The 26901-nt window shown below is 36.3% G+C and overlaps 1 protein-coding gene across 2 annotated transcripts; it reads left to right on the top strand.

Moving 5' to 3' along the window:
- Positions 1-516: 516 nt before the first annotated feature.
- On the top strand, positions 517-26699 carry LOC144449910 (solute carrier family 35 member B1-like). 2 transcript variants are annotated; one of them, XM_078140458.1, is made up of 8 exons: positions 517-780; positions 4849-4952; positions 8065-8229; positions 8904-9061; positions 11108-11234; positions 11873-11979; positions 12405-12625; positions 25861-26699. In XM_078140458.1, the coding sequence occupies exons 1-8, from the start codon at positions 572-574 to the stop codon at positions 25883-25885; spliced, it is 1116 nt and encodes a 371-aa protein (XP_077996584.1). In that variant the 5' UTR covers positions 517-571; the 3' UTR covers positions 25886-26699. The 2 variants fall into 2 exon arrangements, with proteins under 2 accessions (XP_077996584.1, XP_077996583.1); XM_078140457.1 differs by lacking the exon at positions 25861-26699 and adding an exon at positions 19281-20550.
- Positions 26700-26901: the final 202 nt, after the last annotated feature.

Genomic DNA, 26901 nt, shown 5'->3' with positions numbered 1-26901 from the left:
TTGTTCCACTTGGTATGGTAAACAGGCATTGTGCATGGCGCCCTCTCTCGTTCTAATTCCCGTACCTGTTTCACCTCTAATCTTAATATGTTAAACAGTGATCGTTGGTGGGTTTTTTTTTAAAATTACAAATGCATTTTTTTATACATAATGATAATATGATTCAATAAATAAGACAAACTTTTCTCACCTAGAATAATTTAATTATAATGTAAGTATGTGTGTGTGGGGGGGGTATTTTCCATGAATTGAGCACATTCGCTTAACATGTAGTGGGGAAATGAAGAGCCCGAGTGAAGACTGTATTACTACTATTAATTAGCTAGTAAAACAAAGTAAAAACATTACTCTTCCATGGCGGCGCGCTTCTAAATTCATCAAACAAAAGATATGCAGTACTATCTAATGGTGGCGCTAGACGAATTTCAAAATTTTCAATATGTCAGCGCCCGTACAGAAATGTGGCTCTCTCCGATTCGCCGATTATGATCACGTGGTTTAAGCAGTGGCCAGTCATCAACAAGCCGGTACGGAAGGTCTGGAGAATTTGTGGGAAAAAAACAACTAGCCTATGAATCCTAAGAGTAGCACGCCGCTCGAGTTGGAGGCGACGTTAGACCATACTGAAGCGGAAAATCTGGGACCGTCAAATTCGACTACGAACGGGTCAAGTAAGAAAATGAAGGCCGATGTCGTGGAAGGATCACGGCTGAAACTACTAGCTTGCTTTTTTGGGATATTTATCAGCTATTTTTTCTACGGTATTGTACAAGAAAAGATGTAAGTATTTATTGTATTGTACTTCCGGTTCTGAAATCAACGTGTTCTCGATACAGTATGCTTTCCAATTTGTTGTTACTGTTAATTGGTACCGCTGTACTCACGAAGTGTATATTGTTATCTCCAACCACCGGTGGTTGACATGATGTATTGTGATCGGGTCCTTTTAAATATAGACAAAAGATCTACAGAGGTCACAATTTACAAACATCAAAACATTGCCAACTTGAATAGAGACACGTAGAGTTAATCATTAGCATACAATGTATCCATGCTGTTATGAGGCAAGCAAAACGTAACAACATATACTGGAGTATTTTGCATGGCCCATAGATCAATCAATTGTTAGTCGACCTGCCAAATTTCAATATTATATAGTTATCTGTACATATAATGACGCCCCCCCCCCCCACACACACACACACTCCCCCGGCTCTGTTGCATGTCTTGTAAGGTTCACTCGAGGTCAGGTAGTCCTTGTTCATTGTCTTTGACCACAGACAAGTTAGTTAGCGAACTTGTCTGTGCTTTGGGTAAACTTAGCTCTCACTGTATAGCCTATCTGAGTATTCAAACTAAGAGGAAGGGCGGGGGTGGGGGGGGGGGTGGGGGGTGTTGGAGGTAAGGGGTGAATCATGATCGGCACTTTTTATTTCCTGCTACCGCCATATTTAATTTCTTTACATGATATATAGTTTCCGTGCGTGATCTGTGAATGGCTGAAGACATTTGTGTTGATTCGTTACACCTATACGTATTCCCTCTCTCGGATCACATCATGTTTTTATGATTCTATCGATGTGGCATGACACGTGGGTAAAAAAGTGTTTGGCTGTTGAACATGTCATTGACGATAGAGGAACTTAATTTTTTGGAGCAAAAAACTCGTTCATTTATGCAACTTTATTTGTTGTGTGTGTTTCTTGATCAGCCAGATTTTTTTTTTCACGAGTGGCCACTTTTACTCCGCTTGTTTTGTGTTCTTGACCTCCCCCTCCACCCCTCCCTCCCCTCTGGATCATTTAGTCCTCTTCACCATGTCTACTCTTCAGACTAGGAGAAAGATATTTTTACTTGTACTATCTGTTATCAGTGTTACAGTTTAGTGTCCAGTTCAAATGATGCAACAACACATACACCAGTATATTAGCAGGAATTGCACACTTGCAAGATTGAATCAATTTAGTATTCCTACATTTTGACTACAGAAACATATTATTTTTTTTTTGTAATTATCAAACCTGTCACTCAATCTACTATTTATGCCAGTTACTGTTCTTTTTATTTAGTACTTTACAGCAAGTTTGTATGTTGGGGCAGATGTCATTTGCTTGTTCACGATTGGCTCAGCAGTTGTCTTCACTGAAGTAGATACGATTATTTATGTGTTTCCCCTGGATCTGCAGACTGCATGGGCTGGTCAAACCCGAATAAAAAAGACTGACGTGAGGGTATTTAAATAATGGGCGCTAACCAGAAATATTTTTTTTTTTGCCCTCACACGCTTTTTTTATTCATTTATTTTTATATGAAAATTTTTTTAAAACTTTTTTTTTGGACTGTATATCACTTTGCAGACACCAAGAGATTGGCGTGCAATGTGTCTGCATCTTGTAAACCGATTTATGTCACTTCGAGAATATGTAGCAAGAAATTGCGATTTTAGTCGTAGAATGTGTAGCCATCTATTGGTTTATATGTGGTTGTCTCAAACAAGGGTATGCTAATGAAACAGATGGTACACATGCATGCTCCAGGGTAAAGGACTGTATCAGAGTCGCAGAATTAGTGCAAAGACCACAAATACAATATGGACTCAATCTGATTAAAATCTGATGTGGTGAAAGCAGCTAGATGACTTTATTTACCTCTATTTCCAGCGTTTTGTGTCGTTTTGTTTTGTTCTGGGTGATCATCGCCTTCTCACGACTGACCCTGTGTTATAGAAAATCTTGTTTGAATCTCATTGTAAAGTTGGTCTCAGATTCAGAATCATATTCATATTGAAGGACAATATTAGGCCAGTCTCATATCGAAACTTAGGTTCCGTCTCAACACCAGATAAAAACAGTCAAACAAGATATAGTAATGTCCAAGCTACAGGACATGTTCCCCCTTCACGCTCACTTGACGGGGGAGGGGATGTCTTAGCGTGCATGGGGAAAATCACCTGAAAATCAGACATAAAAGTTTGTTGCCATTGCATTTGTGAGAGGTCAAAGTTTAGCTGATGTTGGTTTGTTGGTAGGAACACTACTCCAATGATGGAATCTGCATCCTGTATCCTGTGGTACATACATGGGTTGTACTTGAAGTAGATGCTGTAAATGATTGTGGTACATACAGAAAACACTTTACTTTGGTGTTATGGGTTGTACTTGATATGGATGCTATAAACGATTGTGGTACATACAGAAAACGCTTTACTTTGGTGTTATGGGTTGTACTTGATATGGATGCTATAAACGATTGTGGTACATACAGAAAACGCTTTACTTTGGTGTTATGGGTTGTACTTGATATGGATGCTATAATTAATCGATTGTGGTACATACAGAAAACACTTTACTTTGGTGTTATGGGTTGTACTTGATATGGATGCTATAAATGATTGTGGTACATACAGAAAACACTTTACTTTGGTGTTATGGGTTGTACTTGATATGGATGCTATAAACGATTGTGATACATACAGAAAACACTTTACTTTGGTGTTATGGGTTGTACTTGATATGGATGCTATAAACGATTGTGGTACATACAGAAAACGCTTTACTTTGGTGTTATGGGTTGTACTTGATATGGATGCTATAAATGATTGTGGTACATACAGAAAATGCTTTAGTTTGGTGTTATGGGTTGTACTTGATATGGATGCTATAAATGATTGTGGTACATACAGAAAATGCTTTATTTTGGTGTTATGGGTTGTACTTGATATGGATGTTATTAATGATTGTGGTACATACAGAAAATGCTTTACTTTGGTGTTATGGGTTGTACTTGATATGGATGCTATAAACGATTGTGGTACATACAGAAAATGCTTTACTTTGGTGTTATGGGTTGTACTTGATATGGATGCTATAAACGATTGTGGTACATACAGAAAATGCTTTACTTTGGTGTTATGGGTTGTACTTGATATGGATGCTATAAACGATTGTGGTACATACAGAAAATGCTTTACTTTAGTGTTATGGGTTGTACTTGATATGGATGCTATAAACGAGTGTGGTATATACAGAAAATGCTTTACTTTGGTATTATGGGTTGTACTTGATATGGATGCTATAAATGATTGTGGTACATACAGAAAATGCTTTACTTTGGTGTTATGGGTTGTACTTGATATGGATGCTATAAATGATTGTGGTACATACAGAAAATGCTTTACTTCGGTGTTATGGGTTGTACTTGATATGGATGCTATAAACTATTGTGGTACATACAGAAAATGCTTTACTTTGGTATTATGGGTTGTACTTGATATGGATGCTATAAACGAGTGTGGTATATATAGAAAACGCTTTACTTTGGTGTTATGGGTTGTACTTGATATGGATGCTATAAACGATTGTGGTACATACAGAAAATGCTTTACTTTGGTGTTATGGGTTGTACTTGATATGGATGCTATAAACAAATGTGGTACATACAGAAAATGCTTTAGTTTAGTGTTATGGGTTGTACTTGATATGGATGCTATTAATCTGCATAACCCTGTTTAAAAAAAAAGATTTTTTAGTTTTATTCAAAAGTCTGTAGAAGTAATATTTTATGACGGGTGAGAAGTGGGAGAATTCCTGTCGTCCCTATGGTATAATTTCTTGTTTGACTGCTTTTCTTTTGGTTTTATTGTGATTTTTAGAATATGAATCTGAGGCTGAATATGAGACTGGCCTCATATTTTCCTCCAATGTGAATCTTAATGATGTTCTGAATCTGAAACCAACTTCATTCTTGTCGTTAACTTGGATGTATGAAAATTGTACACAGTAGCTCATAACAGATCAAATGAAGTAACCGATATAACCTAATTTTGAATTTATTTACATTATTTTTCAGCACACGGGGCAAGTATGGTGAAGGAGACGATGCGGAATATTTCAAGTACACATTATCGCTTGTTTTCTCTCAATGTATAATTAACGCTCTTGTCGCTAAAATATGTAAGTATAAAAATGTAAATTATGTTTATGGGGCAACAAAAAGGCAAAAGAAAAAACTTGTGTTTCCGATACAGTGGGGTGTTTAGAGTTGACTTATTTTTTGTGTCTGACACAAAATTTCATTTGATTATGTAGGTGTATTTAGTTTACTAGCTAAGGAGGGTTCCAGGGTTAAAGTTCAGGGTTGCTGCTAAATTACTGGAACAAATGAAGGCTATGCTAATATTGGATGACTTTGGTATGTGATCTATGTCAGGTAGAAAAATTCAGTGTGAATGGAGTCCCAAATCCAGCTTATTAGTTTTAAGACTTTATGTTGCCTCACAGTGAAACTCACACTTGTAGTCTGAACATTGTACAACTAGTAACAGTGGAGTAAATCACTTTCTCTATGTGCTACACTCATTTATAGCATTCATATTACAACAAGTAACACTGAAGTAAAGCACTTTCTCTATGTGCTACACTCATTTATAGCATTCATATTACAATGAGTAACACTGAAATAAAGCATTTTCTCTATGTGCTACACTCATTTATAGCATTCATATTACAATGAGTAACACTGATTCAAAAGTAAAACAACTTTATGTGCTACACTCATGTATAGCATTCATATTACAATGGGTGACACGGAAGAAAAGCACTTTCTTTCTGTGCTACACTCATTTATGGCATTCATATTACAATGAGTAACACTGAAGTAAAGCACTTTCTCTATTTACATGTAGTATACTCATTTATAGCATTGATATCAAGTGTAAAAGTATACTGTTTCAATTGGTTTATTTACAAGCCTAGCATGTGGTCAATTAGCAAATGAAACAGTATACTTTTACACTTGATATGGATGCTATAAATGATTGTGGTACATGCAGAAAATGCTTTACTTTGGTGTTATGGGTTGTACTTGATATGGATGCTATAAACGAGTGTGATACATACAGAAAATGCTTTACTTTGGTGTTATGGGTTGTGCTTGATATGGATGCTATAAACGATTGTGGTACATACAGAAAATGCTTTACTTTGGTGTTATGGGTTGTGCTTGATATGGATGCTATAAACGATTGTGGTACATACAGAAAATGCTTTACTTTGGTGTTATGGGTTGTGCTTGATATGGATGCTATAAACGATTGTGGTACATACAGAAAATGCTTTACTTTGGTGTTATGGGTTGTACTTGATATGGATGCTATAAACGAGTGTGGTACATACAGACAGGGCTCGAAATTCGCGGTAGTCCCGCGTCCACAGACTACCAATGTTTGTCTCTGGGCTACCAAATTATGTGAGTGGTAGCCCAGTTGGGCTACTAAGTTTTGAATGAAACTGTGACAGCCTGACTCCGACGCCTTCCCGGGGGCCTCCGAGGTCGCAGTCATGTGGGACCTGTTCTCCCAAAATTAGCGTCAAAATCAGTGCGTCTTTTCCAAATTTGCATCCACACTACATGTACACGAAATACATGTACACTGTACACGTCATTCTTCCGTACATCGTACACACAGCTTGTACTTCCAAAATGTCACAACAAAACATTTATATGTAACAATATTCTGTATAGCGATTTAATGTTATCTTTCTATACTTTCAATTTTCTATGGTAATCACTCTCTGGAAATATGATCTCTGGCCCGGGCCCTTTCGGCTCTTCTCAGAGTCTGAGTACAGTACACTCTTGGTACAGCATTGCAGTAACTAAATTCCATCACATGAATGACAGCTTTAACTTTCAACTTGACAGAGACACAGTTGTAATGGTGTTTGATAAAATCTTATGCTGCTGATGAGAATTAACTATACACCTGTCCTACAGATTCGTTTATTCTTGAACGATGCCTAAAACATTCCGTGTGTAAACCACGCTTATGCAACCACAGAGAGCTTGCAGTGGTGAATGGTAAAATTCACGTAATGCATTTGATCTAGTAGTAGTAGCAAAGCTCAAAAGAAAGTTGAAGTTTTAGTGAGAATGAAATGGTGACGTGATGGTTTGAATTTATCTGAGTGAAGTTTTCACCATGGACCGTCTGCCAATGTGGTCTTAGACTCTGATTATCTCTTCGCCCATGAATGGAAGGGCCTTTGCCATAATGGCCGTCGTGTATTGATACAAAACCTGTCTAACCCGTCTGTTAATAAGTAACCAATTACGTGGATAGATAATGATAACAGCACATAGTTTCTAAACTACCCAAGACGTAGTCTCCACATCAGGAAATGGCCATGGGGCTTATGAAACTGTTTATACGTTTTCCATACGTTGAATCATATTCAAATTTTACAGGTCTCACTGCACCAAGAGATTTAGCTAATAGTTACTAGTAAGAACTACGACTAGATGACTTATTCTTCATTGCAATAATAACCGTACGTTGTTTGCTAACAGTAAGCCTCACATGTCCCCTCTTTATAACACGTCCTCAGAGACGCATACATGCAAAAAATTGCGTCCCCAATGTCAAATATGGCGTGAAATACACACAAATAACGCGTTAACGTGACTTCTCAAGTTATTCAATCAATCACCGAATTCAATACATCATATAGTTACATATATACACAAACACCATTAATTTAGGAATGCATGCATATGGGCTACCAGTCACTGCTCTCGGGCTACCAAATTTAAATGATGGTAGCCCACCTGTGCTACCAAGAAAAAAAACGAATTTCGAGCCCTGACAGAAAATGCTTTAGTTTGGTGTTATGGGTTGTACTTGATATGGATGCTATAAACGAGTGTGGTACATACAGAAAATGCTTTACTTTGGTGTTATGGGTTGTACTTGATATGGATGCTATAAACGAGTGTGGTACATACAGAAAATGCTTTACTTTGGTGTTATGGGTTGTACTTGATATGGATGCCAGAAATGATTGTGGTACATACAGAAAATGCTTTACTTTGGTGTTATGGGTTGTACTTGAAATAGATGCTATAAACGATTGTGGTACATACAGAAAATGCTTTACTTTGGTGTTATGGGTTGTACTTGATATGGATGCTATAAACGCGTGTGGTACATACAGAAAATGCTTTACTTTGGTGTTATGGGTTGTTATATAATTTGTGAACTTCCTTTTTATGATTCCTCATTCATAGGTCTACATGTGAACACACCTAAACATGCCATAGATCCAACACCAAATACTTTCTATGCCTCCTGTGCATTCTCTTACATTGGTGCTATGGTAGCTAGTAACTGGGCACTACGGCATGTCAGCTATCCAACTCAAGTTTTAGGAAAATCCTGCAAACCAATTCCAGGTAAGTTAAATGGTTGTTTTTTTTGCACTGTCTAGGTACTAATTAATATGGCTCCAGCCTTAGACCCTCTAACTGTCACAAGTTTTGGAAAATCTTGCAAATTAATCTCAACCAATTCCGGGTAAGTTAAATGGCTGTCTTCACTGTTGAGCTATTAATTTATGTGGCTTAGACCCCCTAGCTGTCAAAAAGTTTGGCATTCCAATTCCAGTTAACAGTGCTATATTTTATCGTCTGGCTCAACAAAAAATAATGTTGGTAACATTTTTTGTTGCGGCAGACACAGTGTAGCACTTTTGTTAAGATGCTGTGTTGAGGCGAACGATAAAATATAGCCATGTTGGTTGTTGAGCCAGGTGATAAAGTGAAGCACTTTGGTAACATTTTTTGTTGTGGCAGACAATAAAATGTAACAATGTTGGTAAGATTTTTGTAGTGCCAGACAATAAAATGAAGCAGTTGGTTAGATTTTTGTCAATTCAGACACATTTTGCTTCAGATATCGGGTCTAATTCTGAATTCGCTTCAGTGTAACTGCCACCACCCCTGTATATTGCATGGTGTTGTCCAACATTTTTGTTCAAGACAATAGGAATGTTCTAATTTAGTGTAAACATAGGGGTTGTCAGATCCGATTTATAAACTAACCCCTCTTTGTTCTGATTTTCTTACAGTAATGTTACTGGGAGTATTTTTTGCCAGGAAACGTTACAACCTAGCCAAGTATTTATGTGTTCTGTTAATAGTTTTGGGAATTACAATGTTTATGTATAAAGATAACGTATCAACAGATTCCGATCAACATGTCATAGGAATAGGTGAAATGTTGTTGGTAAGTTGGAGAATATATTTATCATGGTTCCAAGAATCAATAGGACAAGAACAGTACAATATAGTTAATTTGGAACGATAAATTGGAAACGAATTTGACGTTTCGATCCGTCTTCTAGGTACGGACACGCGATCATAGAATGGTATTGTCTGATCAAGGTCCGTAGAAGACGAATTGAAACGTCGCATTTGTTTCCAATTTAGCGTTCCAAAGTAACTATATAATACTGTCCTATTAGTAAGTTGGTGAATATATTTATCATGGTTCTAAGAATCAATAGTACAGTACAATATAGTTACTTTGGAATGATACATTGGAAATGAATTCAACGTTTCGATCCGTCTTCTAGGTACGGACACGCGATCGTAGAATGTTATTGTGTGATCAAGGTTCATAGTAGATGGATCGAAACAGCGCATTCATTTCCAATATATTTTTTCCAAAGTAACTAAATTGTACTATCCTATTGGTAAGTTGTTTACTAGAAAACATTTTCGCACAAAAAATAATTTAGGATGGGGGAGGATTCTCTTTCTGCAATGGTAGTATTATTTTTCAATTAGACAAACAGCAATATGTATATTGACAGACATTGTATATGCTAATTAGAAGTTGATTTTAACCATAACTACAACTGTTGACATCAGACCGTGGACTAACGGAACCTGTTACAGTCAGGGAAAATAAACAATTGAATTGGATTAATAATAGTGTTAATACTTGGCACAGTGATTTTGAATTTCCGTTTAGTTGGAAAAATTTTTTGGCATGTTTCCAATAAGATGGCCTCAGAAAATAGTATAGGTATGTCTGGAATTTATTTCATTTTATATTATCTGCAACCATAAAACAAACAAAATGTCGGTCAGAATATCCAAAACGGAAACACATTTTTTTTTATTTGGCCTAACTATAAGTCTTAAAAAAATAATTGTTTGGTTCCAGTAACCCGACCCCACCTAGTTTTTCACTGCCGACACTAAACTTTTTTTACATATTCGAAAAAAAAAATGACATGAATTGTGAAGTCTCACAAGAAATAGTGGATACAGCAACTGACATCAACTCAAAAAGACAATATAAAACTGGTCTTCCAATCTGTAATGGCTGTACATCTGATAGGAAGACATAAATAACACAGAGACCATTTGGAAAACAGTGGAAAACCTAAACTAGACAATCACATAGAAACAAAAATAAAATAAAAAATCTACCTACCCCAACTATTCTAAAATTGAATGTAATCGGAACCACACTTTTTTTTATTAGGCCTAAAACATTTCTCACAAAAAATAAATTTTAAGGTATTTTTTGATCACATAAACAGCAGTATATTTATTCACTAAAATTGTTAAAATACCAATAATTAGACATTGTGCATGTTAGCTAGAGGTTGATTCTACCTGCTGAGGTGTCTCAGTTACCCAGAGTCTTGCCTTGCCACTGGGGGCTCTGCCAACAAGACCTTCCAAAATGAGAGTCTGGGAAAATGAGATTTCAACTCGCCCACGCGCAGGAAGCAGCCTCTGGAACAGTGCATCATGGGGAGTACTTTGCGTCCAGCATTGCAGGCTGAATGATTTGGGTACCTTTGCTACAGATTATAACTTCTCAAGTGACCGATATATATTAATTACAACAACCAGACCTCATAAGCCCATTTTTTATGCTTGGAAGAAATGTACTGTGTGACTTTCGTCCGTGGGGTAGTTGGAATGTGGTTTCCCGGGACTCTCGTTTGGGGAGGCCTTGTACGCAGAGCCTCCAGCGGCAAGAGTCTGGGTAACCAAGACTAATGAGGTGTTAGTACCAGCCTAGTGTTAAAACTGAGATAGCCTAATATTTGCTATCATGTGATGTTCAGGTGTTAGCACCAGATTAGTGTGAACACTGAGTTGATCATACATTTGCTATCACATGTTGTTAAGCTGTTACTGCCAGATTAGTGAAATTTCCAGAAAAAATTCATAAAGAGTGTCTTTTGTAAAATAAATGTTAGGATGCCCTCTATGGCAGAAAAATGATTTTTTTTTTTTTCATTTACAGATAATTTCACTAACATTAGATGGAGTGACCGGAGTTTTTCAAGAAAGAATGCGTGTTGATTATAAAACAGGTCCATATGCATTGATGTTTAATATGAACATATGGTCCATGTTGTACCTAGCACTTGGTAAGTTATGTTCCGACAATCTTAGAAGGAAACATGTGAATTGAATTGAAAAATGGCTAGACTCGATTAGTTTTCCGAAAACTATTTTCTAGTCTCTCACCCACAACTTGAAATCATTTTCCTTTTGGATGTTATCATTTATTTCTTTTCTGTATGGTTATTTCTTGTGGGGAATAAATTTCAATTACAAAAAATTTCAATTCAATTCAAATAGTAGATAGATAATGGAAGCTCCTCTGTGTAAACATTAATTCATAAATAAATGATTGAATGTTTGAAACTATGTTCCTAAATTTAACTCCGTTTGGCACCATGGAATACTTGTAGGGCATTACATCATTTTGCCAGGCAACTACCATTGCTTTGTCAGTGTGTACTCGGACATGTGGCGAGAGTTTGAAGTGAAAATCTATGAACACTGGAATAGTCCACAGTGTTACAATAATGACAAATCCGTGCATCAAAATGTTCCCACTATGTTGTGAACCAACGTGACGTCATAACCTCATCGTCAAAAAATTGATATTGGTATGCCATACTTCCTCTCATGCGTCATGGGGGGTTCTGTCATGATATTGATGATTAGTACCTGTGATTGGATGCAAGAATTGATGTCATGAATATTCATATTTTGATAGGTATACTGCTGGCTGGTGAGGGCGCTCCATTCATTGGGTTTGCAAGTCGTCATCCTGAAGTTCTACCCCTTATGGTATTATTTGGGTGTACTAGTGCTATAGGACAGGTAAGGTTTTTTCAAAACAACAAGTTCAGGGAAAGACTAGCAAGTTCCTATATGACGTGCTACGATTACTATGATCATCTCAATTCACATATAGGCGTAAATGATGTTATTGTGTCCCAACATGATTTTAGTTTCATACTGGAGAGGAGGAATTCAGTAAACGAGGAATTGCCTTAAAAGGAACTAACCAATTGCAACTGCCTGTCAATTTGTGGTGGATTACTACTGACTTGCATTGTTTACCCTTTGCCCCATGGGGTAGCACAGATTTCTGTGCTAGAATAACAACTTTCCCTATACGCGAGTGGAGATGATCGTAGTAATCGTAACACGTCTTATAGAGTAGAAAGTTACAGAATGTGCTCCTCACTTTAATGATGAAAACAAACACTTAGAATATTTCGTTTTATGTTTTCTTTTGCCAGATTTTCATCTTTGTTACCGTGACAACATTCGGACCACTTACATGCTCCATCATCACCACCACTAGGAAATTTTTCACAATTTTAGCATCAGTAATAATTTTTGTCAATCCTCTGTTACCACGGCAATGGATGGGTGTTTCCATGGTATTTGCTGGACTTGGATTGGATAGCGTCTATGGCAAAAGTCAGACGAAACCAAAACCTAAAGAACACGCTGAAAAGTAGGTGTTTGTGGGTTGAAACGGAGGGGCGTGTGAACTATTTATTGTAGTAGTGGTCAGTTGTCTAGCTACATTCACAACTTCGACTACAGTATGGGTCAGGAAAATGAAGTGTTTAAACAAAATAGTATCGCAAAATATGATTTAAAGTTCTCATTGCTGAAACATTTTGCTGTTTCTCAAGATATTGCATTTGAAAAATTCACCAAACATATTTCAAATATACTAAAGACAAAACAAACTTGAGGGGAGGGGGATCAATAGTTCAATACAGGATAAAAAAATAAATTCTTGTCGTTAGGCCTCAGACCCCCCAACCCCCCAACCCCCCTTATCTTATAACTAAATTGGCAAAAATTTAAAATGTTTCGGACAGCACAGTCAATTTCAAATCAGTATGTAGTAGTACATGTATGTAGTGCTATGAATACACAGCCAGTATGTAGTAGTATGTAGTGATATGAATACAAAGCCAGTATGTAGTAGTATGTAGTGCTATGAATACAAAGCCAGTATGTAGTAGTATGTAGTGATATGAGTACAAAGCCTGTATGTAGTGAGGAAAAAAATATTTCTTTTGTTGACACTTTACTTTATTTTAGTGCCATGTATTTACTATTATAGTGAAAATTGTTCCATTTCTCAATTTGACGATATTTTTTTGAAATATTTGCATTTAGGGGTACAAACAGATCCATTAAAAGTAAAATCAATTTTGTAGGATGGGAACTCTAATGGCTCCCCCCCCCCCCCCCCATAAAAGAATTTGTTTTTGTTTTTATCCGACATTGAACTATTGATCTCACCCCTAAACATAAAAACATATCTGACATTGTCTCGCTCGTTGCATCTTGGAACTGAATGCCGACAATCAGATTAGCCAAGTTTGAGCGTCTGTCAACTCGTCATTCACTAAATTAAGTTGATAAATGAAGAACCCATGATAATACAAGATGCTCGGTGACAATTTTCATCTCCTTCCCTGTTTTAAACAAAAACAAAATTCCCGTTTTCGATATTAAATTTTTTGTTTATTTATTTGTATTAACTTTGTACCTCTCTGGTTTATGAGTTATGTATGGTCGCTATGGTAATGGTTGATAATGATTGCATGGTAGCTATGGTAACGGTGAATGACAAACATAGTAGCTATGGTATTTGTGAATGAGGAACAACATTTGGTAGCTATGGTAATATCTAATGGCAAACATGTTTGCTATGGTAACACTAATACGTGATGAAAAAGCGAGCAACATTTGTAAATAAACGTGTGATTCTAACACATACTGGTGAGGTGTTAGTGTCAGCCTAGTGTTAGCACTGAGCTAGTCTGGTGTTAACATAGGACTGGTACAGGCATTAACCCTTTCAGTTGCTAACACATACTGGTGAGGTGTTAGTGCCAGCCTAGTGTTAGCACTGAACTAGTCTGGTGTTAACATAGGACTGGTACAGGCATTAACCCTTTCAGTTGCTAACACATACTGGTGAGGTGTTAGTGTCAGCCTAGTATTAGCACTGAGCTAGTCTGGTGTTAACATAGGACTGGTACAGACATTAACCCTTCCAGTTGCTAACACATACTGGTGAGGTGTTAGTGTCAGCCTAGCAATGAGTTAGTCTGGTGTTAACATAGGGCTGGTACAGACATTAACCCTTCCAGTTACTAACACATACTGGTGAGGTGTTAGTGTCAGCCTAGTGTTAGCACTGAGCTAGTCTGGTGTTAACATAGGGCTGGTACAGACATTAACCCTTCCAGTTGCTAACACATACTGGTGAGGTGTTAGTGTCAGCCTAGTGTTAGCACTGAGCTAGTCTGGTGTTAACATAGGGCTGGTACAGACATTAACCCTTCCAGTTACTAACACATACTGGTGAGGTGTTAGTGTCAGCCTAGTGTTAGCACTGAGCTAGTCTGGTGTTAACATAGGGCTGGTACAGGCATTAACCCTTTCAGTTGCTAACACATACTGGTGAGGTGTTAGTGTCAGCCTAGTATTAGCACTGAGCTAGTCTGGTGTTAACATAGGACTGGTACAGACATTAACCCTTCCAGTTGCTAACACATACTGGTGAGGTGTTAGTGTCAGCCTAGCAATGAGTTAGTCTGGTGTTAACATAGGGCTGGTACAGACATTAACCCTTCCAGTTACTAACACATACTGGTGAGGTGTTAGTGTCAGCCTAGTGTTAGCACTGAGCTAGTCTGGTGTTAACATAGGGCTGGTACAGACATTAACCCTTCCAGTTGCTAACACATACTGGTGAGGTGTTAGTGTCAGCCTAGTGTTAGCACTGAGCTAGTCTGGTGTTAACATAGGACTGGTACAGGCATTAACCCTTCCAGTTGCTAACACATACTGGTGAGGTGTTAGTGTCAGCCTAGTGTTAGCACTGAGCTAGTCTGGTGTTAACATAGGACTGGTACATACATTAACCCTTCCAGTTGCTAATACATACTGGTGAGGTGTTAGTGTCAGCCTAGTGTTAGCACTGAGCTAGTCTGGTGTTAACATAGGACTGGTACAGGCATTAACCCTTTCAGTTGCTAACACATACTGGTGAGGTGATAGTGCCAGCCTAGTGTTAGCACTGAGCTAGTCTGGTGTTAACATAGGACTGGTGTAGACATTAACCCTTCCAGTTGCTAACACATACTGGTGAGGTGTTAGTGTCAGCCTAGTGTTAGCACTGAGCTAGTCTGGTGTTAACATAGGACTGGTGTAGACATTAACCCTTCCAGTTGCTACATTTAATTTATTTTGGTGAGGTGTAACCGTAGTAACAGCCTGGTTGTAGCAAAGCTAGGAAGTTATCTGTGATTTGAACTGTAGTATACCTCTGTTGTAATAAGTGAAATAGGAGGAAATATCATGTACATACACTTCTACCAAGTACATATAAAACAAGAATGCAAACTTGTACTGAACAGAAATATAACATATACACCACAGAAAAAAAAAAAAAGCTAGTTACAGTTATTGTGATTTTAATACAGTCGGAATTTCCTGACCACTTTCCTGAATAATGTAACAAATATTGTCTTTGCTTATTAAAAATGTATCCTCATTGTTTGCTTTTATCAGATATTGTTAAAAAAGTTTGTTTAATTTGGGATGTTAATTCTTTTAGTTTGGTGATTTCACTCAAGGGAAAACTACTGTATACTACCAAATTAGAGAGACCAGAGAGATTTACAAAAAAAAGAAAATACTGACACTGGTAACACACACTTATATGAATGATACATTTTGTTTAACTGTGATTACAATTCAACATCACTTATCAGAAGAAACAAGGAAGATTCAAACACAGAACTCTTCATTTGTGTTCACAGTGAGATAAAATGTAATATTGTGTGTATATATGGTCAGTGCCAGCATCTGAAATTTAGTTTCTGTAATAATTCATAATTAAAAATGTGTTGTAAAAAATAATATTTTACTCGGAGCTCAAAATTAACTTTTTTCTCTGGTAGTCCCAGTGGGCTACCAATTTCAGAAAGTGGTAGCCCAAGGATGGTGACCAATAGTCCTATATTTCTGAACTGAAAACAAATTTCCTCTATTGGAAATATGTCTGTTATTAAAATACTTTCATGGCCATAAATCTTCCATCCTTTAAATCACCACATAATCAGTGTTAGCCTGAATGGGCCATCAGCTGCAAATTATGGTAGCCCCATGACAAGAATTGATAGTCTGTGGACTCAGGACTACCGTTAATTTCGAGCCCTGAACATATTGCCTAATATAATTCTAAACTATCTCTTATTTGGTAGTAATTATAACACCACTTGTATATCTTATACAATTTATCTTCATTCTTTATTTAACTTTAATACTCAGTTTTTAATGTGATAAAAATGTTGGTTTGGGATTGTATTTGCTCTTAATTGGTATTGGTGCTTTTCTACTATCAAAAGACTCAGTAAAAATATATACAGAATTCCTATACATGAAACAACATGCTGCAGTACCATTAGACTGTAAGATACGTCGTGACGTTTCGCCCTCACTGGCTTCCTAGGGGTTGGCCGATGTGTGAGGGCGCCCCATCACAGCGTACCTTACAGACTACAGTACATGTACATTGTACCATTAGACTGTAAGAGACGTCGTGACGTTTCGCCCTCACTGGCTTCCTAGGGGTTGGCTGATGTGTGAGGGCGCCCCATCACGGCGAACCTTACAGTACCATTTTCACAAACTTACAGTTTCCTGTTTGCACTTGCGATTGCAAATATGTAGCCAGTGATAACTATTGCACTTAAGGGAATTAGCATTATAACATTGTCATCGCTGGTGATGTGTAAATAATGAATGTGCATGCACATTGTGACACTTTTACTCATCCTGTATGGTGAGAATGCAATGATACATTCAATGTAGTCGAGTTCCTATATGACACGTTACAATTACTACGATGATCTCCACTCATGTATAGGTAAAGTCCTCCTTCTAGCACAAAAATCTGTGCTACCCCATTGGGTGAAGGGTAAACGATGTATGTCAGTAGTAATCCATCACAAATTGATAGGCAGTTGCAATTGGTTATTTAGTTCCTTTAGACAATTGTTCATTAACCGAACTCCACCTCTCCAGTCTGAAACCAAAATCATGCAGAGATGCGATAATGGCATCATGTTTATGCGAACGCAGGAAGGACTAGTACAGATTTTTGTACTGGAATAATGACTTTTCCCTATATACGTGAGTGGAGATCGTAGTAATCGCGATGTGCCGTATAGGAACTAAACTACAGAAATGGAAAATGAATTGTGTTCTTAAAAGAGGTACAATCTGTAAGTGTAACCAAGACCCCATTTCAACTTAACTCGGTGGATTAATATCTCTGTTGCAATACTTAGACATAACTAGAATCAAATATGACCTGACCTGCGTTAAGGGTGGTTAATTATGCACTATGAGGCTACAAACTGAAGACAAGTTATTTTTTTATTTATCGACTCCCCGCATAGTCAATGTAACAAAAACTCCATGGCATGTGTGTAAGTGTACCATACTGGGGTATTTGCATGAGTGCTTGCAGCGTTCTCTATAGTCAATCGTCGCAAGCCACGGCCTCTTTTATGACACCACCGAAACTTGCCGTCTCGTTATTTCAAAGTGTGGCGGATGAAATAACAACCTCTGGTTTGGAAGAATGCTACAGCCATATTTATATGAGCCGAGTGAGTGAAGATGCAACAGGAAACGCTGCAAGCTGAAGCGCAAATATCCCGGAGAACCTACACTGGCACTTACATGGCATGGGGTTCTCGTTATTACTACAGAGTACTATAAACCGAGATATTTTTGCCACTAGAACATTTTAATTACAATACTTCAGCTCCTGGTTCTATTTTGTTTATTATCAAGCATTTCTTTGTAACACTAAATGTGTAATTCACCAATGACCATCGCAATCATTTTGTACCATACATAGAACACACTGTTCACCTTGATCTTGTATGTAAATGACTAATTTACATAATCACAATATGTATAACATTTCATTTAAATAAAGGAAATGAACACATCTCATTTGCAATTCAAATTATATGTCATATGTTTGTGTTTATTAAGGGTGATATAAATACTTCAATGTTGGATAAAAAGCAACGTTCTCATTTTGTTACCCCTCAGACCCCCTCCCCCACCCATCCACCCACCCTTGAACTAATTGACCAAAATTGATATCATATTTTGTTGTGTTTATGACATTGAAGAATACTCGTTGAAATGTTTATTCACATGTAAACAATGCAGACATTGTCGCATAGTCAATCAGTTCATATTTTGTCTTTGTAAATGGTAGATTATTCGTCATTATTATAATGAATGGCGATCTATATCATTCTTTTCACAAAGATATTTTCTACTTCATTGTCTTTTAAGTCAATCAATATGCATGCATGGCCAGAAAACTTAGGTGAAAATGATGGATCAACACAAGGGGAGGAACAAAAATGATTTAAAGTATGTGTGTAGTCACCTCAGTAACCTCTGAGTCAAAGTCAGGCTCGACATCGTCAACTTCCAGCCGTCATAAAGCCAAACCCTGGATATTTGCACAATCAATGTCATATCAGTATGTAATGCTAAGAATACAAAGCCCTCGTTCCCAACTTGTAATTTAGTACCGTGCATTTGCTTAAAAAATCCTCTATTTCTTGAATTGAATTGGCATATTTTAGGAATATTTGGGCCTAAAAATTGTGTGGTTCCAATTACGCTCAATTTTAGAATAGGTGGGGTCGGTATTTATTTTTTTCATATGTGAGTGTCTAGTTCAGGTAGTTATGTTTTCTGTTGTTTTCCATATGGTCTCTATGTTATTGGTTTCTTCCCATCAGATGTACATCCATTACAAATTGGAAGAACAGTTTTATATTGTCTTTTTAAGTTGATGTTAGTTTCCACAACCACTACTTCTCACGAGACTTCACAATTTTTGTGATTTTTATATTTTTTCTTGAATACTTAAACAATTTTTTAGGGTTATTAGTGAAAAAATAGGTGGCGACGGGAACTGGAACTGGAACCAAACAATTTTTTTTAGGCTTTGGGGTAAAAAGCAGATTCCATAAAAAGGAAATGATATACTATGCAAAGAGTTTTCGGTAAAATTGTTTTTCTGTGTTCAACAGGAGTAATGACACCCTAGAAGAGAAACCAAAATTATAGTTAAAAAGAAAAGCAGATTTATGACATCAGAGATGAGGTCATCGACATGTATGAAGACATCATTGGACACACAAACACAAGAATTGCTCTAGTCATGGTTTCCCGGTCTGAGAAAATGCTTCGCAAGTTATTGGAACATAAGATGAACTCAGAGTTTCTGATTGGATGAAAATTCTTTTCATTTCTTCTGTAAATATTTCACAGAAATCATTCTATAAGGATGTTTCTAAACCAGCTTTGTTTGAAGATTAACTAAAATACACTGGCAAGATTGTCATGTTCTCGGTTACCGACACTCTCACTACTTGGGGCACTGCCTATGAGAACTCCCTAGATGAGAGTCTGGGAAAACCAAGTCCGAACTCGCCTGTGCCGGAACTATATCCCAGAGCTTTGCATGCTGGGGACTACCTTATGTCCAAAATTGCTGGCAGAATGATTATGACTTCTCAAGCAACTGATACATCTTAATGATAATGAAAATTTTTCGTGACTTGGAATAAACAAAGTGACTTCCGGCACAGTTTAGTTGGAATCTCGTTTCTCCAGACACTCATCAGAGGACGTCTTGTAGAAGTGCCCACCAGAGTCTGGGTAACCAAGACGAGATTGCCACTGTATGATTTCACTACAGAGGTCAAGTTGTAGGTCAGAGGTTATAGGTCAGCCTGTCTAGACGGCCATCTTGATCTAATTACTTAGTACTTAATATTTGTCCAGATTCTGGGGATGGAATTCTGATCCAAGATACAATGGCAACGTTAGAGCCAAAAATATGGTATTTATAGTTCGGATACATGGTATTTATTTTGAATTAATATTTTTAGTCATGGAATATTTTTATGTGAAATTGTAAAATGGGAAACTTGTTCAAGAAGGCATATCTTTACAAGTGTGAAGATGAAAATCATGATTATGATAACATAAACCAAAGACCACAGTCTAGAGATGTGGCATCAATTTAGAGATTCAACAAGAGTAATAATAATATTTCTTCAATCTACCTCAACGATTTTTTGGAAAGACTTACGTACACAAATTACGGACACTGATAGTGACAATACATATAATATTATACATTTGATTTTGCAGCCAAGCAAAGAAATAAATATCACTGCCACCTATCCATAATCCATCGTCGCAAACAGCGGCCTGTTTTACGACACTGTTCTTATCTTTATTTTGAAGTGTAGCGGACGAAATAACAGCTCTGGTTTGCGAGAATATCCACAATCAGACTTAACACTATGTCAATATGTCATTTTCTACATGTATAACTTCAGACATCAGACCATGGACAAACAGAATCTGTTACAAGCAGGGAAAGTAAACAACTGAATTGGATTAATAACACTTGGCACAGTATGTTGGAAGTACAGAGACTTGTATCACACTCCATCGTTTGATAAGAACAGTTTTATGGCCACTTTATATAATAGTCACATTCAAACACAAATTTTCAGTTCCCCTGGTGTTTCATGTACACATCAACAGGCAATAAAACTGTTCTTATCAAACCATGGTGTGTAATACAAGTCTCTGCTGTTACAACATGCTGTGCCAAGTGTTACTAATTCAATTCATTTGTTCACTTTCCCTATTTGTAACACGTTCTGTTTGTCCAAGGTCTGATGTCTGCAGTTGTATGTCCGTGTCAACAAATTGACCCCCTATTTAGAATATTTAACATAATGTATACATCCTAATAGATGGTATTCCCCAATACTCTTCTTTCTTCAGCTAAGGAAAATATGAGTGACTAACAAGGCATTTGTCACTACGAGTGTAGCGACTCCTTAGTGACAACCTTTAGGTCACGAGTATTTCCCCGCTGAATTAAGACAAATATTAGAGAATAACGTAAAGCAAGTAACAACAATTTTAAGTGCTTTGACTCGTATTTCGAACACAGCAGAAACAGTGATGTAGACATGGGTTGCCATGACATAGACGTGTATTGTTGTGATGTAGAACAACCAAAGTAAGAGATATTGCATATTTGTTTTGTTCTAAATGACTTATGCATGGTGCATTCCCCACTGCAAGGGGTCATATGTGTCTGAATGTTTTATCACCCCTTGTCTGAGATTGTTTAAAGTGGCCATATGGATGAGGATTGGGTATTTATTTTAGATATTTTGAAATTTTGAAACCAGGCACTTTGAAACGAAGGAAAAAAGAAGCTTTTTACATGTACGACATTTTGAGAGACATACATACAGCAATAGTGTGTGATATATTTTGCCACTTTTAATATTATTATGTGCTTCAGAAATGAAAGTCAAAGGATCATGTTATTTGCAAGCAAACGTAAATACGTTCTCAGGCCTACAAAATAATTGCTTGGTTCTGGCTAAACAATCTACCTACCCCACCCTTACCCCCCCCCCATCCCCCACACCCCCACCTATTCTAAACTTGATAGTATATGTAATCAGAACCACACAATTTTTTTTAGGCCTTAGTTAAATCCAAGAAAAAAAATCAGGGCTCACTTTACAATTTTTGAGTTGAAAGTGATATTACTATTAACCCATTGTACTACGATGTAAACAGTGTAATTGGAAATAGAGCAGATGGCCATAAATTACCTCTAGCTCCATACAAAACCTGGTGCTCTAAGACTTGTGTTCAGTGCGCCCTCACATGGCCAGAAATTGCAATTACTCTGCAACTAGTGGCCAATCAAAAAACTTGTTATACCAGTTAAAACAAATGCCTTTTCGAGAACTCTGTGCTTTATATATATAATGAGTGAGCACAGCCATCTTGAATGGAACAAATTACCTTATTTGGTGTGATAGCTTGTTGGTTACAACCAATCAGATTCAAGAAAATGATGTCATGTTAAGTACACAGCATTGGATAAATGCTTCATAATTTTGAAAAAAAAAATTAAATTGAAATGTTAGATACTTTAAAATGCTTTAAATAATTTTATGGAAGTGTTGACTTTGGAATGGTTTGCAATAATTATTTTGGAGAAATTCTCTGTCCAATTTAGACACATCATGTTTTGCCCTTGGTTTACTTCCCTTTGCCTCATGAGGGCGCCCTAATATATATTACCGCCTGCGGTATGTCTAATGTATAAATACACATCACAGTCACTCAACACCGTGACTGTAACATTATAATATTAATTAACATAGACCAAGTCCTAGTTTGCAACTCAATAAATTGCAAAACATTTTTAAAATGTGTAAAAAAAATTATTAATGTACGTACGTGCGTAGCAACCTTTTTACACATTTTGCCATTTTTACAATTTCTTGAGTTTATAGCAAAGATTTGGTCTCAGTTATTTCACAGTGTTTTTTTTTCAAGTAGAAAAACATAGTAAAGCTTGATTGTATTTTTCAAACCTTATATCTGTATTTCTTATTTAGTCATAATATTAAAGTGGCCATCGAATATTATCTGTAATAATAATGCTGTGGAAAAAATAACTGATTTACTGTTTCCATGACAACAAGATGGTGAACCCCGCCCAAAGTTTCCATTTTTCACACGACAGTTTGATGAGCACAGAAGGATTTGATTTTCAGGCAAAATTTGTCCCCTATTCTACTTGAATGTAATTAACATACATTAAGAAACATATTTTGCACTAGGTTTTCAAAATCATACTGGATTTTTTTAGTATTCTTTATCTTAATTCTGTATTTATTGTTGGTTTGTGATTTCACTTTTTCATTTTGTTTGTATGGCACAGCATGGAAATGAGATCTCACTTTTAGTAAAGTCAGTGCACTAAATTTATTTTGAATTTTGAATTTCAATTTCTAAAATCAACATTGGAAAACATCAACCAAACATGTGTTTGTAACTCAATACATTGCAAAATGCTAAATAAAAAGATGTGTATAAACTTTGTTATAGTACGTACAATAACAAACATTTTACACATTTATTAATCTTCTGCAATTTAGTGAGTTATAAACACGGACTTGGCATATGTGGTTACACATTGATTTATCAAATAGGAAGCCAAGATAAAATTGTTTTATGAATCAAAAATCAAAAATACTCAAACCTCATCCATATGGCCATTTTTATCTTCTGTATAATTTCTTTACTGATTTAAAAAAAAAATGAAATATTTATTGAGGTATCCTGGAATTCTATGACAATGTAAGATGAATTTATAAGTACTGAATATCAAAATCTGTTAGACCTACACAACTATGAACTTTTATTTATTGAAAATAAAATATTAGATACTAAAGTCCTTCAATTGTCATCACTCTGTTATCTCCGAGTAACAAAGTGCGCACCCCCTGGAGGATTTTTGCTCAATAGGGAACTTGCAATCCTGACTGAGCATGCTCAGACACAAAGGACTATGGGATTATCTGTGGTTATCATAATACCTAATCTGGAGCTACTAATAAAATAAACCTTCCACAATGGTCAGGGTAAATATGAATTGATTATTTGTGGTTAAAAACATGTATCAACATTGTTTACAATACTAATTGGTTAGTATTTATTATCATATTTCCCATGATGCAACATTCAACATGGCAGGTTTGCAAGTTCACTATTGTAAGACAGTCTCCAGTATTCAAACAGATACAGATACAGAGTATGGTCTTCTATTCAGTACAAATCCAAGGTCATCACCCTAAAATACAAATGTAGTTGCTTAATTCTTGAAGACAGGCTATAACTATGAATAAATTAAGTGGAATTGTTATGAATAAATTATCAGAAATTTACATAAATATCATTGTATGAAATGTAAATACAGGAAGGCATTGAAGAATATGTAAATTATCTGATGAAAGTAAATTGATGAATTTATCAGTAGTTGGAGATTTAAGTGTGAAATCTATGTAAATTTATGATAATTTTATTCATGACAATATCACTTACTTTATTTTTATCTCTCTGCAATTTCGTTGCATGAGATGTAAATACAGACAGACATATTGTAACATATTCTAGTGTATCTATATGTTGGTATGTTGATAATTTTTACCCAGTACGTCACACACTGGTTTGCAGTAGCCACATTTATTTACTTTCCATGTTTGTAGCAGTTTCTGTTTGTCCCCGGTCTGATGTCTGAGATTGTACTAAACACTTTCTCTTGTGTCTATCTATATCAACCCACTCACACAACTATATACATGTTTATCTTAAAGACTTTACATGTGTGTGTGTGTATGTGTATGCATGTGTGTGTGTGTGTGTGTGTTTTGAATTTTTGAATATTTTTTTTTATTTTTAAATTACAGTACATAATGTTACATTACATTACAATATGTACAGGTGGAATACATTAAACATAACAACACAAAGACAAGAATTGAAGGGAGAACTTGAATAATGAAATTATTTGTGTGTGTGTGTGTGTCTTTATGAGTTAGTTCTAAGCACCCTTGAAGTGGGTTTCAATACTGACATGCTTATTTCTGACTACCTGAGTTAGTTATACTGAACGCCCTCAACAGGTGACCCTACCTCGTCCCGTCTTCACGGCAAGAAACATTTCAGTTAAAACACTGAGAGATCGCCGAATGACTGCGTATCATACACATTTTATGTTCCCCCAAGAATAATTTAGATAGATAAGAAACAGGAATTCCTACAGACCCATTTTTACAAATATAAACAACACCACACCCCTACCATTGATCAAGCACTGTATGTGCACACACACATATCACTTGTAACTTTGAATCAATACACTTGTATGTGTCAAAATCTGAGTCTGCAATTTGATAACTTTCAATAGCTTGTTTGTTCCAAGGATGATGTGTGTGTGTCTGTGTATCAGTAGGGGTTGGATGATGTTGTTTATATTTGTAATGAGTGGTCTGTGGGAAGCCTGTTTCTTATCTATCTAAATTATTCTTAGGGAACACAAAATGTGTATGATACGTACAGTCATTCAGCAATCCCTTGATGTTTTAGTTGTAATAAGTAAAGGTGTTTTACTAAAAAACATCATTAAAAAACCTATAAACAAATATAAACATTTATAAGTATTTGTATATTCCTTTCCAAAATGGTAGTGCTCTACTTCCTGTCTGTGTGTACCTTAGGGGTATGGTATAGGTTACTCGGTTAATCATAGAACACTGCTGTTTTCCACTATGACTGATCAATACGAAAAACATCCCTGATTTACATTTCTACAAAATACCAAGGGACAAAGTTCTTAAGAAAGGGTAATATGAGGTGATGATTACCCTAGTTTGAATGAGGGCGCTGTATTCTAAAACTCATGTTTGCAGTGCAGAATAGCCTACTCCAAGCCCCTGTGATTTATCTATAAAGTTGACACAGTTGTAATTGGTGGTGGTGGTGGCCATATTGGATTTTAGAATTTTAATGTTAATACAGTATCCCCAATTTTTGTCTAGATTGTAACTGAGAATGTGTTTGGGTTGTTGTTTTTTTACAAAAAAACCCCGCAAAAGTTGAAGTTTTTTTTATTTCCAAGGCTCATATTATGTTAATTATTATAATTACATTTTATGATTAGTTTCAGCCAGTATGGTAACTCTTAACGTCCTTTTCATTTATTCACAGACGGAAAAAATTTTATGAAGTTTGATGTACCTCTGGAGAACAAGTTAGGGTATGAGAGAATATACAGCTAAATTCTAGCTATCCAGTTACTGAGTTTGCCTGTCACAAGCTGTGCTAGAATTATTTATTTGTGATGAGTTCCTGTGTTTAGAATAAGAAGGTTTACCTCGTGAACAATTATTCTACAGTTTGCCAAATAGTATGAACGCTTTGCTGGGGTGACAGACATTTTTTTATGAGTGAAAAAATATGGGAAGTAATTGGATATGATATCTTATTCAAAGCTGATCAGTCATCCCAACTGAATGACAAAATAGCAAATAATATTAAAGAGTTCAAGTTAAATTATACCTTGAAGGAGAACACCACACTAGGAAATAAAGATATTTTCATAAACTCTTGTTCCAGAAAGTCATTTCATGTTTTTTCATCACTCAAAATTACTTGCGATTTCAGCAAAACATCAAGTTGATCTTGTGCATTTGTTGTAGGGTATCTTTGATATGGGCTATTGCATCATGGGAGTCTACAGAAGTAATTATTCATTGGTTGAACACTGAATATTCAAAAATGCTATATACGTCAATGTAAAGCAGCTGTCATGGATATACGACCATTCGGTGTTCGAACATTGAATACATTATTTCTGCTGACTCCCATGATTCAATAGTCCATAGCAAAAATACCCTATAAAGGCACAAGATCAACTTGATGTTTCTCTGAAATCACAAATAATTGTATGTGATATAAAATCATGAAAAGACTGAAAATGTTTCTATTTCCTGTAGTGATGTTACCCTTTAATTCTTCCATTAAGTATGCTATTTATCCATGGAAAATTTCATTTTCAGCTATATTATGGGTTGAAAAGTGCAATGCCTTGTTTCAGGGCAATCCCAAAATATATTTACAAAACTGATTAACTAATAGTAGATGAATAGACATGTTGCCGGTTCCATAATGCATTGCACCTCTCTCCATACAATGTCATGTATTGTGTACGCGTGGAGAGGTTTGCACACACTACTCAGCAGGGTGGTT

This window comes from Glandiceps talaboti, chromosome 19, assembly GCF_964340395.1.
Source record: "Glandiceps talaboti chromosome 19, keGlaTala1.1, whole genome shotgun sequence".
Lineage (NCBI taxonomy): Eukaryota > Metazoa > Hemichordata > Enteropneusta > Spengelidae > Glandiceps > Glandiceps talaboti.
This window is presented reverse-complemented; position numbering and strand designations above follow the sequence as displayed.